This window comes from Numida meleagris, chromosome 1 (genome assembly GCF_002078875.1).
Source record: "Numida meleagris isolate 19003 breed g44 Domestic line chromosome 1, NumMel1.0, whole genome shotgun sequence".
NCBI classification, from domain to species: Eukaryota; Metazoa; Chordata; class Aves; order Galliformes; family Numididae; genus Numida; species Numida meleagris.
In genome coordinates, this window is record NC_034409.1 from 1,327,608 (window position 1) to 1,342,507 (window position 14,900).

Sequence of the window (14,900 nt, forward strand, 5' to 3'; positions counted from 1 at the left end):
ATCGGCCAGGGCACTTCAGGTTGCTTTGTTTTATACCAAACCCTACGAGAAGCATCTTTGCTGCTGCAGGCAGGAGCCCAAGACAAAAGATCTCAGTTCTGCCACTGCCCAGGGAGAAAAAGCCCCGAGCTGGTGCACGACGGCAGCCCAGAGGCAGGGGGTATTCCTCTATTTCTCAGTGGGCACTTTTCCCAGTTTTCACAGGTCCTGGATGCCTCCAACGTGACTGACATCTGGATTCAATTTCTTCAAAGAAAGAACCTGCGACATTTTAATCCCTTTGGCGGCTTGAAGTCTCGCAGAAAACGAAAGCATCCATTACATTCATAGCGCGTTCATTTCCATTGTTGTGTGTGTACAGTTCGAAATCCCGCTTACTAGGAACTGAAATCCAACTAAAAACTAACATTACAGCTATTCTGAATGTGCTATATATAGCAGAACATGCAGAACATCCAAGGACTGGAATAAATAAGAACTCCACAGGCAGTCATCTTCCGTACATTTTCACGTACCCGGAGCAGTCAGACCCCTGCTGCTGTACACAACACTGTTTACCATCCATGAGCTGTGTTTAACATTCCACTCCCTGATATTTATATTCAGAGCCGAATTCGGAGCAGTATTCTGGAAAATGAGCAAAAGTAGCCCATGACCCATCAAGAGACTATTGGGTCATCTGAAATGTTTATGAGCCGGTCAGGAATCCAGCATTTATTTTGGATGGTGGGAGGTCACTATAATTAGCTGCCATTCAGCTCCATTATCCAGTTCTAAGTAGGAAAAAAGCCCAGCCCACAATGCAGATTGCATTTTTACTGAAACACGACCTACAGCATTTTGCAGAGCTTGGTAGAAAGGGTTACCTCAACCGTCCCTCAACTGAATGTTTGTGCGCTCGGGCTAGCAAAGCAATTTCCATCTTATGAATATGAATGCAACGCCAGAGAACACAAACCTTCCAAGCCTGTGATATTATTAAACACAACGTCTGCCCTAACAACAGGGTAATGGAGCGAGAAGTTGACTTCAGCTCCCAACCTGCTCACGTGCCAAATGTTGTTTTTCAGTTGCAAAGCGCGGCCAATGCCAGCGATGTTCGTTTTGATCAAAGTCTGCTTCCAAATACAAATTTGTAACTTATGCAAGGGCACGTTCTTGCATGAATCAGACACGCCAATAAAATTCCCATAAAAGTCCTCTACGGCCGTTGTATCTTTGGGAGGGGGAAATGGAGGAGGGAGAGACTGTTTGTGTTCTCTCTTTAAAGCTTGTGGATATAGATTCTAAAGAAAGATCTTACAGCTGCACTTTCTTGCATTATTTGCTGATGTTCTTTTGGCTGTGTTAGCCCTGCCTCAAGCCAAGCTGCTTCTGGGGATTCCGACCATGGAAAGACACTCACTGATGGCCCTCGGTGATCTGGACCAACAAGAATGCAGACACGTAGAGATTCTTTCTCCCCCTTCCTCTTCTTTCCAAGTCATTTTCTGCCTTAAAAACGTTCAGGGTTTATCTGCCTTCCCTGGAGAGATGGTCGCTGTCAGCTTTATCGTCACAGTCTCTCTCTGCTGCCAACACCAGTACAGCTCCAGGGCTTGTTTGGGCTGGACTCCTGTCTCATGCAGGATGAGTAATATTCACACAACTGGTCCCAGAAGGTGAGTAAGGCTTGGAGAGGCCACAACATGGAGGTTCATAAAAGGGTCTTTGCTACGACTTCACTTCCTCTGCGGAATCCCTCCTCCTAAGCCTTAAAAAGACATCCTATAACCACCAGAAAACACCATGCAGACCAGACATGATTCTTACAGCATTACTCAGCCTGGCTTCGTTTTGCCTCAGGTAAAATACACTATCACGTCCGGGTATTCCTTGTCATATACTGGAAAGTATTTATCCAGTTGCTAACAAACATCAAGATACACACACCTTCAAAAAACACAGTCCCTCTTCCTCCCATGAATCATTCACCACCTTACTTCACTGGGGTAACAGGCAATCAACTAGCAAAAAAGTAGCTCAGAAACCTACCTGAAATGCAAAAATCAATTTCGGTATTGAAGCGTAAAGATTTGCTTAACAAATTCTTGTTCTCAATTTCTTGCTTGAGTCCCTGAACTGCAGTTTTCCCTTCTGTCTTACCCAGACAATCATCAATAATGCACGTTGTATGGAAATGATCCGGGCAGAAAACACCTCCTTTTGCCCCAAAGGAAGGGTGTTTTGGCACATGAGAAAGGGTGGGCCCTGCACTGAAGGAAGCAGATGCTCTACCTGCATTCTCAGGTTATAACTTCTCACTCATATTTTGGCAATCTTTGGAGTGTTTTAGGCTGTACGTCAAGTAAGAAGCTTAACAGGCCTAAGAGATCTGGTTCATTGTGGAGCAGGACTGTGGGGGCAAGGAGTAGGTTAACAAGACAAAATGAACAGGAATAGCCTGAGCACTGCAGACCGTCTGGGCTGGTGTGATCTCCCTTGTCATTTTGCATATCATCTTCCTGCTATGTGGAACAACTATCTAAAAATGTGAGTTTTCAACATCATTAAAGGATGGCTCAATCTTTTCAGAAAAGCAGGTACACATCCAAATTAAATAAAGCCTTCTCTACCTATATTTTAAAAAGATTCAGTGGGTAGGGTGCCAGGTTGGATACTTGGGTGCTCCAAAACAAGATCACCATCTACACTAGGTAGTTTTGCCAGCACAAGTGTGTCTAATAGGAGCGTGAATGCAGCATACAGGCAAAACTTGGTTACAAAACAGCAGCTTGTCAGCTGAGCTATATTTGCTGGGTGAGATAGTGGAGCTGAAAAAAGAGCTACGTGATGGAGTGAGACACTTAATATAGACAAACTCTGAAAATCAGTTCCCATCTGTAAGATGGGGGTAAACAATGTATGACCTAACCTACACATAACATTCTTAAATTATCTCGAAATTCTTCTGAGGCCTTATTTCATTAAAGAAACAGATACATCTGTGTCTGATGGAGCTAAATTTTACCCAATTGGTTCACCCTCGTCAAACCTAGACAGAGCAAAATATAATCTATACTGCTGCATAAGTGCGTGATGAGACTCTAAAGTCCCAGTGACGTGTTTTGAAAATGTAACTATAAATAGCTGATTGCATTGCTTTTAAAACTTTTAATAACCTTGAGGATTGGTATCAAAAAGCCTGCAGAGGACAACCCAATCCGTACCATTAACGTATTTTAACAAGGCTACTAGAGTGTGTTTGGTGGGTGTGCCTCAAACTCTTAAATATCCCCGAGAGCCTGACCCTTTCAAAACAATAAGGTAAAAAGTCAGCTTAAACAAAAGCTGCAGTCTGAACTTTGACTGCTTTAGCCTTGGGATTTCCCTTCTTCTTGGAAGATTCCAGTTAAAACTCTTAAAAGGCCAGTACACAAACTATTGTTGATATTTCAGTTTTGCTTTCAAGTGATTGCCTTGCGGGGGAATCTCTAATTTATCCAATTTTGCCCAGCACCCAAAAACATAGCCCGATTCAAATGAAGCAAAAAAAAAAAAGAAAATCCTCTTCCCTGAGGGCAGCTTTCCTAGCCATAGCGCTGCCATCTGCATCAGAAAACCAGAAAGACCTCAGAAACAAAACAAGTCCCAAAACACACTCACTTCAGAGGCATCAGCACTGCTGTGTCAGAGCCCTCTGCAGATAATCTATTCCTTCCCTACTAGGTAATCAAAGGGATGGTCTTATCTGGAGCAGATCTAGTCTAGAGAGGTCGAAGCCCAGAGTTAGGACAATCAGCCACAGAACACTGCCAGCAGTAGCCAGGCTAAGTTAGGCTCATAAATAATGCACAAATGCAAAGTGAGTGTCAACAACAGAGGATGAGCTGGTCATTAGGTCAAGCAGGAAATTCCCCACTAACAAATTACTTCTAATTCCAGTTTATTAACTGTAAAACCCACTTGTTAACTCTCACCTCAATAGCTCCCTATTTCTCTTCCTTCCCTCCTTCAGAGAAATGACGGTGAGATCTTCAGGGTGGATGGAGAGTTGGAAGCCGTTTCCCGTTCACAAAACCGAGCTTGGGTTGTCCGTGGAAAGAGATACAACTCCCCACCCTCAACTTTTTAAGCCACTTTAATCCTCAGCCTTACGGACAATTTACCACCCAGCCAGTCCAGCTTGTTTGCAATACAATGAAGTGCATTTGAAGGGGCTTTGCGCAGTTTTTCTTCCCATCACTTGAAAATGCTTATGTTCTTGCTAAGTGCAGTTTACACGCATTCATTTCACACACCACTAAAACGGCGGTGGATTTAGGATTCAGATGATTAAAAGAGGAGATCACAAGCAGTGTTATGGATATCCACAGCAGGACTCAGCCCACCCCAGAGGTGTAGCCAAGAGCCAACACAGCTGTACCTGTCTCTACGCTGTTGACGGTGAAATGCAAACACAGCGAGTATGGCATTACCCAGTACGAGCCACTGGGGTTGCACAATACTTAGAGCAACATGTTTTCCTTACCTTAAAGTCAAGGCTGCAAAGACTGACGACATCATCGTCTTTCTCTCGGCGTTTCCTCTTCTGTAAGAAATGAAACCAAGTTACAGCTGTGCACTTGATCTGCAGTCAGAAATAAGGCTCTGCTTTTTTTGTTATAGTCAGCAATAAACTTGGGCTTTTTGAAAGAGTTAGATATCAAGGGGGTCAGGCTTGGTGATTATTAGGATTTGAGGTCTCTAAGAGGACACCAGAAGATACTATATCTAAATCTTATTATGGTTAATCATCAGCCTGGCAGGGATTTGTGGCTGAGAGATTCATAGATTTTGTCTTGCATAAAGCAGTTCTGCACTAGGTTAGTTAAAGAGCTGCACGCATGTATGTGAGAGCTTTTAGATCACCTGTTTAATTAATTACTGTGGACAGGGCCAGCAGACAGCTGTGGCTGAAGCATCCCTGTTAGGAATGCAATGGGCTAAAAGAGTAAGCATGTTTGTGGAAGAAAGATGGGGCTTTTGGCTGGGGTGTTCTCAGCTATTTTCCTTTCCGAAGAGCACAAGCTGGTGGAACCATGATCAAAGACATCTGCACTGAGCTTCCTGATACCTCCCACTATTTCTGTACTATCTGGGCTTCGGTGTTATTTTTACACTATCCAGATAATAGAAAACTAAACATGGATTCATCCTGTTAGACTGTGCCATCCTGGAAATTACCTTTTTTTGGAAAAAAAAAAACATGGGTCACAGCATAAATTCTTTGGTCACCCATAAAACTTGTTGCTCATTTTCATCCCGTGTTTGACCCTTGTCGCTCAAAATTAGAAAATGAGTAGAGCCCATCCACCTTCTCCCACTTCACTAAGAACAATGGAAGTCAAAAACAACGTTGTGTTTTTACATTGGCCTACATGTTATTGGCCTGTTTAACAGATTAGACATTGACCTGAAGTGGAGAGAACTGCCTCAGTGCAGCTGCAGAGGGAACTACTACCACAGTTCTGCTCTGAACTTCAGCAAATTTCTGCTCCTTGTGCTTTGCCAGTCCAACAGGTGCAAATAGGCAATTTCTGTTTTCTTAGAACTTGATAATCTATTCAAATAACTTAAAAGTTTCAGCTTGAATAGACGTTTGTCGTCACTGTAAATGTATTTGACTACAGGTATTTAAGTTACTTTTAAACGTTGACCAGTCCACCTCCCATGGTTTCTTTGAAAATCAGATGCTGTTGAGGGGACGTCCAGCTTCCCTGGAGGGTTTTCCCAAACCTGTTCTCTGGTTTGCTAGTCCTTTCATACCACGTTAGGCTTTCCTACCATTCTTAGGCTCTAATGTGTTTTCTCACCAGTCCACATTACGCTAGCTCTACCATTTAACTACAAAATTAAATACATGTATTTAATGGCGAGATATAGAAGCTCACTGACAAGTTTCTTTTACTGGGGGTGCTAGTGTGGTGGTCTTTTTTTTTTCCTCAGTTGATCAAACTAGCTCAATAATTGGATTCAAGTACAAAGTTCTCCAATTACTTCAAGCAGTGTTTCTGTTTTGTGTTTGGGAAGACAAGATTCTGCCTCTGTCACGTCACTGAGCCCCTTCGCTGATCCTTGCTAACTGCAGAGGAAAATTATTCTCATGTTAGACATTCTGTCTGACCAAATTTGTAGCGTTGACATGGAATTAATGTCCCAGCACACTCCATATTTTTTGAACAGTACTTTGGCAGCCTTGAGAACACATGGAAATGCAGACATTTGTTTTTTAGGCTTAGTAAAACATTCAGGGTTGGTTATTTATCAAAACCTACAATAAAAGACTGCTATAACCACACCTTTTTGGTCTGCAGATTATATTTCCCATATGTAAGTCAAAGATATTAGCATCTATTTAACAGAAGAGAACTTGCAACAAAGACAAAGACACCACGCCTTCCTGGTCTGAATATTATTCGTTCCTTATGTACTTGAGTATATTAACATCTTTAACATACAGCTCCAGACCAAAGCCCAGACACGAAAGGAAGGCCAAAGTTTTGTTTTTAAACTGGCTAGACTTATGCAATAAGTATTGCATTGGCCGGACCCCATTTCCTTTGCCCAATATAGTTTCATACAAAAACTTAGACGTTTGAGTACGGAGCCAGCTGTATCATTCCTGTGCGGTGCCAAAACAGAAACAGATTCCAGGAAAACTGCCTCTTCAGACTGCTCCAACCTGGGTGTTTAAAGCCACATGACAGAAAAGCAACGGCTACGGTCCTGTTTTCTCACACTCTAGAGACGGTTGCAATCAGGGATCTGGTACTTTAACCTTCTCATGAAACTCAAGTCATGTGGAAAAAGTTACTCCGACGAAAGTTATTAAACTGTAAAAGCCGTGAGACCTGATTTAGGCTCTCAAAGAGGGACTGTAAAGGAGAAGCATTAAAAAAAAGCAAAGCAGAAGGGGAAATCAAAATATTCATAGCAACTTTTGAGTTGGAAGGGACCTTTAAAGGTCATCTGGTCCAACTCCTCTGCAGTGAACAAGGACACCTACAGCTCCATCAGGTTGCTCAGAGCCCTGTCCAGCCTGACCTTGGATGTCTCTAGGGACAGGGCTTCCCACACTTCTCTGGGCAACCTATTCCAGTGCCTCGCCATCCTGATTGTAAAAATCTTCCTCGTGTCCAATCTAAATCTCCCCTCTTTTAGTTTGAAACCACTTCACCTTGTCCTATTTTAGAGACACCTAATCAACGCCATGAGCATGAATGTTAATTACATTTCAAGGATTCTAATTAAAGCTCCAGGAGTGCTTTTTGAGAATGCGGTTCACAAACCATTCCAGTCATCTAGTTTTCCTTACTCAATACTAAGGGCTTTTGCATGAAAGCAGAATTCTTTTTTTATTTAGGGATCAGCCTGTTTTTGTGTTGATTACTGCCCACCTGAAAACACCAATAAGGTGCTGGGTGAGGAATGCATCTTTGTTGTTAAAACAACAAAAATCAAATGTTGGTTTCTCGTAAGTGCATCCTTCTTAATGGAGAGGAAGAAGGGAAAGCAGACTGTGAGTAACCTTGCTTCCAGTCTGAAGCCATCCAGAGAAGTGCTGGATGCTCCATCCCTGGAGCAGGCTCTGAGCACCGTGATCAAGCTGTCAGTGTCCCTGTTCATTGTAGGGGAGTTGGACTAGATGGCCTTTAAGGGTCCCTTCCAAATCAAACAAATCTGTGTTTTGCCCTGGATTGCATTGGTCTTGTCTCAGCGTTGTGTAGCACATGCATTGGTCCTTCTCTTTAAATCCACCCCATCTCTGCAGGCATGAAAACGACCTCAATGATTCTATGACATTTGGTTTAGTTACTCACTACCCCCGACTCAGGCCAGGTACATTTTATAGGCTGTTGGCTGAAGAACTGCACAAACTAAGGCACGGAGAGATGCTATTTGTGCTCAGCACATGAGTACTTGGTGGTGGTTATGGGGAACAAAATGCACTGTGTTGCACATGGGAGAGATGACACAGGGAAAAGGGCAGTTCTTGCTTGCCTATGGGCTGCTGCCAAAATAAATGCTTTGGTCAGTATAAGTCAGTGTAATTACATCAGCAAAGCCTCTGAGCAGAGAACTGGTCCTAGGCCATGTAGCAAGGGTATGTCTGCTCAGCGACTGAGATGCACTCTCCGTCATTATTCATTCTCTCCTCTGTTTTCTTGCCTTCCAGTGGTAGGTTTATCTGTCCAAGATTAACTTCCAGGTAATCACAGGAAAGTCGGGATCTCCAGACTTGGTCTGGAGCTCAGGGGTGCTCACTGTAGCTATAAATAAAGCTATTTAGGCTTGGAGGGAGACGTGGCAGACCAGGATGATGAGGGAGAAATGCAGATAAGCAGGCAAGTCCTTCAAACAGTTTCTTTGCTTTTTGCAGTCTATGTTATGACTACAAAGCCTAGCAATGTATTCTAACTGTAACAGAGATTTTAATGGAAGATGAGTATAGCCAAATAAAAGCAGACTTAGAAAACAAAGAGAGAACAGGAACGACTTGAAACTCAATCAAAAATACTTTTGATTTCTGATGATACAGTACAATATTTTTCATTCTGAAAGAATATAATTTCTAGGGCTTGGTAATATTCAAATGAATACGTTTAATGTCGCTGTAGTCACTAGATGAAAGTTTCTAAAATTAAGCAAAAACCATCAGGTTTTCTTTTTCTACTCCCACACTGGTCTGGTGTTTGTGCAGCCTCAAAATTGCACGTGGCTGCCCTTCAAGGCGCAGGCAGCAAAGTGCCTGTCTACATACGTGCTTTCCTAAGAAGTTCCAGCTGATTTTAGATAGGATTTCCTTCATAAAAGGTAGTCTTGTCCTTTTCCCCACCCCTAGACATGTTGTCACTCCCTTTTTCGTGCCGACACTGGCACGAGAATAATACAGCTTGTGCAGTCATCTGGATCAGCTCATCCAAAACATTTTGTTTTCTTCTTGGTAAGGCAAAGTTTTTCAGCCAGGTCATTTTTTCTGGCCAACGATGGGATCACTGCTTCCAGGGACAGCAGGGTCAGGTCAGCTTAGGTGGCTCGTGGAAATGAGCTTTAAGATAGGACGACATTTCTATCCACAGCACCTACTTCAGCTGACTAATCACATTGCAATCCTCAGTGCATGAAAGGGGCAGACTTAATTAAGAAGCATCAGATATACCCAATGAAAGTCCTCTGAACCATTCTCCAAGGTGGTCCATCTTTCCCTATCAGCTCTAGAGGCTGAAGCCAGATGTGAACCACCTCCCTAATAAGGGATGCCTGTTATAGGATGGAAAGAAGAGTACAAGTCTTGCAGCAGTAAGGCCACACATTTGTTTTAAGTAGTCTCTATACCAAATAAAATACAGATTTTTGTGTTTAAGAAAAAAATCTTCACTTTTACACCATGTTTTACATCTTGCTATTCCATTGCCCGTTTGGTTAGCAGATTTTTTTTTTCCTTTTTTTTTTTTTCAGGTTGGATATTAGGAAAAAAATTCTTCTCAGAAAGAATGGTGAGGCATTGGAACACACTGCCCAGGAAGGTGGTGGAGTCACTGTCCCTGGAGGTGTTCAAGAAGTGTGGAGATGTGGCACTGAGGGATATGGTTAGTGGGCATGGTGGTGATGGGCTGACGGTTGGTCTTGGTGATCTTAGAAGTCTTTTCCAACCTTAATGGTTCTATGATGGCTCAAGAGGAGGCTCAGGGGGGACCTTATCACTCTCTATAACTACCTGAAGAGAGGTTGTAGTGAGCTGGGGGTCAGCCTCTTCTCTCTTGTAACTACTGACAGAACGAGGGGGAATGGCCTCAAGTTGCGCCAGGGTAGATTTAGGCTGGACATTAGAAAACACTACTTTTCAGAAAGAGTGGTCAGGTGCTGGAATGGGCTGCCCAAGGAGGTGGTTGAGTCACTGTCCCTGGAGGTGTTCAAGAAACATTTAGATACAGTGTTGAGACATGGTTTAGTGGGGTTATTGGTGGTAGGTGGACGGTTGGACTGGATGATCTTGTAGGTCTTTTCCAACCTAGCTAATTCTATGATTCTATGATCTGCTGAAACACATCAGAAAGTAAGAGGCCTATGAAGAAATCATAATCTCCATGATATCCTGCCTTCTCTTCACCCCTGTGTGTGAAAAGCACCCTCCAGCTAAAGCTCGGGAGTCTCAGTGCCTCAGAATGTACATGTCTATCCAGGAAGAGATAGGAATCTGTTGATTTTTTTTCCTCTCCAGGCAGCGGAACCTTCACATCCCTATTTCTGATTTTGTTCATGTGCACCCACCGGTGGTTTACTCACCAGAGTGAAGTCCCAGTGTGGTCCTGGAGTGAGAAATGTGAAAGAGCTGCCTCGTCTCAGTGGGTACCTGTGAGCAGAAAAAAAGGATTAAGGTAAATAACTTACGGTTTGCTGCATTAATAAACTACATCTGTTTTCCTCAGCTTTGATGGTACCACAGGCCCTCAGCTCCTAGCCCCAAAGTCTCAAAGACAATGACATAGAACAGTCTTTGGGAAGGAGAGACCAAAGGGGTTGTGAGTATTCCCTGTGAGAGTTGCAGGAGTTAGATTAAAAATCCTGGTTTACTCTAAGAAATGACCCCGTGCAGCAGAGGCAGGCAGAGTCCTCCCACTGGGCCCTACAGGCTGCTTGGGAGGAAAATCTCTCTTTGACCACAAATCTGGCAATTGTTTTAAATCTGACCAAGAGGAAGGATAAAATAATAATAATAATAATAAAAAATAATAATATTGTGACCTCATTTTCCAAGGTTAATGAAGCTGAAACGAAAGGAAGCACCAAACTGCACCTTTGACAATGCAGCCTTGTAGTTTCCCATAAAGTTACAACCAGGAATTGAGTCGTGGTCTTTCATGAAGTCATTCTCGATCCAAGAAAGTTAAGCCACCAGAAAGTAATACATACAATGGACCGTTTGTATAATCCATGCTCTTTGAACAATGGTAAACGAATTGCCTTATGCAAGTCATTTATTGTACTAGCACGGAGTTAAGCAAACAAGTTACGTTCCAACTTTCACTGTCTGGTGGACTTAAGGTATGTTTCCAGTAACTATTTTTTAAAGCTTATTCTGGCTGTAGTATGGAGAAACCTTTTTGTCTGTCATTGAGTTTCTGCATGTAGAACTTTAGTCCCAAATGGACCACACACTTTTTTTCAAAGACAGCCAGCTGCCTTACTGAATGGGGAGAACTTTTCCCCTTTGCTGTCAGAAATTCAGACAGAAAAGGCATCTCCCCGCCAGCTGCATCTTTCTTCTTCATGCTGAGATCCCACAGGATTTTCAAAAACCTGGAAAGAATATAGGAATGCAAATCCTTCCGACTTTCAGGGGACTTACGCACCAGCATTGCTCAGGCATTGCTGAAAATTCATCACCCAGAGCACAAGTAGCGTTTAACGTCAACAGCTCCCCGTATCAGAAGAGAAAAAGCATTTGTCTGTAAAAGGTTTGTGCAGGATGCAGTGTTCCGGATTGGTATTTGGAAAATATAAGTCAACCACCCAGAAAATACTTCAGCACTTCAGTGAGCACCAAGATAAATGTATTGTGAACTGCACCATCCTGGAAGAAAGACGTGAAGGAAAACGAGATGCTGTCAGAGATGAGATAAACGTTTTATGCAGATGGTTTACGCTACAGAGGTGAGTTCATATTAGCAGATTCCTCCCAAAAATGAGTTTCTGTGCTGACCCTTTGCTTAGTGTACTTCTGTTAATACAAGTGACTTGAAGACTATTTTACTTGCTTGAGTAGACATCCAACCAACTGCTAAATGCCTGAGCTGGTTCTGACTCCTGACTCCAGGGAGGGCAGCAGATTTTATTTCTTGAGATGACTGCACAATCATAAAATGACTTGGGTTGGAAGGGACCTTAGAGATCATAGAATCACGGAATGGCTTGTGTTGAAGGGACCTTAAAGCCCATACAGCCCCAGCCTCCTGCTGTGGGCTGGTTGCCACCCACCAGATCTGGCTGCCCAGGGCTCCGTCCAGCCTGACCATGGGTTGGAAGGGACCTTAAAGATTATAGAATCATAGAATGGCTGGGTTGGAAGTGACCCCAAAGCCTGCCCAGCACCAACCCCTGCCATGGGATGGTTGCCCCCCAGCAGCTCAGGCTGCCCAGGGCCCCATCCAACCTGGCCTTGAGCTCCTTCAGGGATGGGGCATCCACAGCTTCTCTGAGCAACCTGAATGATGCAAGGTACCAAAACTGGTACCTGGTACCAAGAAGATGGAACCACCCTGTGCAAGAAGGGCATCTTCACTCCTCAGCTGTGATGAAGAAATGGGTCTGCCAGACACAAGAGCATGGAGTAGGAACAACACTTTCCTGCAGGTTCTGGGGAGGCCAATGTCCCCTTAGGATTAGTTTAGGGAACATTTCAGTTGTGCCAATGGTTTGAGCACAGCAGCCACAATGTGAGCAGTGAAAATGCAAAGTAAGCAGCGTCAGTGGAAAATCACAAAGCTGGAAGATTTAAAGTGGTTAGAATATTAAATATGTGTTATATATCCATGCGTGTTTAGATATTTAAATATATAGATATCTAAAATACCTAAGAAGTATAAAATATATAAATATAAAAAACCAAGGTTTTTCAAAGTACCATATGCGTGCATTACAATTTACATAAAGCCAGAGGAAATTATTCCTTAGACCACACCACTTTCAGGTACTTTAGGATCAGCCAAAAGCTTTCAATACAATCACTTTGTCTGTGATACAGCTCCAGAAAGGAAGGTGGCATTTCCAAGAGCTGCATACCAGTACACTGGATGGGGAAGAAACTTCTAGAAGGGAACATTCTTTGGGATTAAAAAGAGTACATAGTGCTCGAGAAAAAAAAAATCTGGGAACAAGCAATGGATTTCTTTGAAATTTAAAATAGAGTAATTTTTTTTTCTCATGAGAAAGAAAAATCCTCACTGTTTAATCACAACCTGCTTGGCTGCCAAGAGTAAAATTTGATTGAACTCTCCTTGAGTACAGATAGAAAAGTAAAGAGATCAGTAATAGTTTGCAAACCGTGCCCTGTGCAGCTATAAAGAGCCACCAGAATGGGCAAGCCTCAGGATCTGATGAAGGCATGAGCTTTCATGCAGGAAACAGGAGTATGATTTTATTTCGTGATTTTATTATCTCCATCTCAGACAACAGAGGTGGCCAAGTGGTGAGCTGGAAGCCACATGAGGCTTGTAAACTGTTCAGAGCAGCTCCCAGTCATCCCAGTATGTATGTGGGTTGCTGTCCCAGCTGTGTTGTCTGGGGTTCCCTGCACTGGGGGAGCAGTGGGAAGGCAGGCACAGAGCTGCCATGGAGAACAAGATGCAGCTTGGCCCACTTGTATGAATGCACTCAGTTCCAAATGGGGATGAGGTTTAAGCAAGTCAGTTTGGCAATAGCAGCTTTTCAAAAAGCTCGAATGTAAAGGTGTTCTACACAATCATCACATCCTTAACTCTCATAGGCTTAAAGAAATTGCTGTAAAGTAATTGTGCAAATTTCCATTTACACATCTCCTTCCAATTATGTAGCCATTATAACAGGATTTCAATCCAAAGCAGTGTTTAATTTTAGCCTGTGCATTATAAGGCAATGTGCCTCACAGGATTGCCTATGCAGTGTTTCATTTTCCCCTCTGCTCAAGCTGCGGTGGGGATCATTTAGCTAATTGTGTGAGGTGCCTCCCACAGTGGCCCTTGCAAAAAGCCTTTCTCAGTGTCTGTTGGAAATCTACCCAGAAAACAACTTACAGAGACCATCATACAGGTATTAACTTCCCTACTGCTATTGCCCAATATCAAGAGTACACAGCTACTGTTCTTTCATGAGAAGGAGGAATCATTGTGTATGAGAGGCACTAACTTGCAAGCCTTCTTAGCATTTAGAAGTGAGTCATAGGGGTGAGGAGAAGAGTTAGGACCAAGGTTCAAAAGTCTACTGACAGCTTGGTTTCCGTTTCCAGTTGTCCAACAGAGATGGAGAGAAATCTCTCCACCTGCCAGTCCACCATCTAAACTTTCTTCTTTGTTCAGTCACCACGAAAGGCAGGCAATCCAGAAGCATCCAACCCAATGAAAAAGTTCCCTTCAGTTCTTCAAGTGCCCAACACGTATCCTCTGCAATAACAGAACAGGTTGTAGACTGGCTGCTCTTTCCTTCTTTCCAATGGTCCTCTAAGAGGACTCAATCAAGAGGATAAGAGGGCAGAGTAGAAGTCAGAAAATGCTCCTTCCCACGTGCCAACACCTACAGTGGTGCTGGAATATCCTTATTTCTTACAGGTCTTGGTACCAGACATTTCTCAACAATCTTTTGTTAATAGGAATAAGCCTGTTGTGGTGTAAAGAGCTCTTAACTGAACCCCCTTCCTTTTCAAGTCTTTGGCCAAGCACAGGGAGTTGTGATCTGCCAGGAACTGTTGGGGTTGGACACTGAGGGCAGCAGACCTTGGTGCTAAGTGGAAAAAAGACCTTTAGGAAAAGTGGCTTCCACCATCTCAAACTTCATCACACGTATTGCCTGTATCCCTTCTCCAGTCACTGCTTGCTAACCAAGCCACGATGAGGTATCAATTAAGCAGAAATCACTGGGACAACTGCCTGCAGAATTTTATCCTCCAGCTCTGCCTGTAGCTTTACTGCTTAAGCCTGCAAAGCTCTCCAAAAATACAGAGCCAAATTTAGTCATCTGCATGATTACCACGTGTATTATGTACAAATCGATGACTCATGATTGCAGCGCTCAGCTGGGCATCCCTTGCAAGGTCCCTCAAGAACGTGAAGACAGCGCTGGTGAAAGCAAGGTCAGTGATGATCGCAAGAGCAATCCTGGAAGTTTTACCTAACACATCTCACCAC

The 14,900-nt window shown here is 43.2% G+C and overlaps 1 protein-coding gene across 1 annotated transcript in view; it reads right to left on the reverse strand.

Moving 5' to 3' along the window:
- NET1 (neuroepithelial cell transforming 1) overlaps positions 1–14,900 on the reverse strand; it is a 51,985-nt gene that overhangs the window by 15,056 nt on the left and 22,029 nt on the right. The window contains exons 2-3 of the mRNA XM_021384264.1: positions 10,309–10,375; positions 4,511–4,570 (exon numbers count right to left, since the gene is read on the reverse strand). Of these exons, the coding sequence (XP_021239939.1) occupies positions 4,511–4,570; positions 10,309–10,375 (127 nt within the window). The remainder of the gene's footprint in view (positions 1–4,510; positions 4,571–10,308; positions 10,376–14,900) is intronic.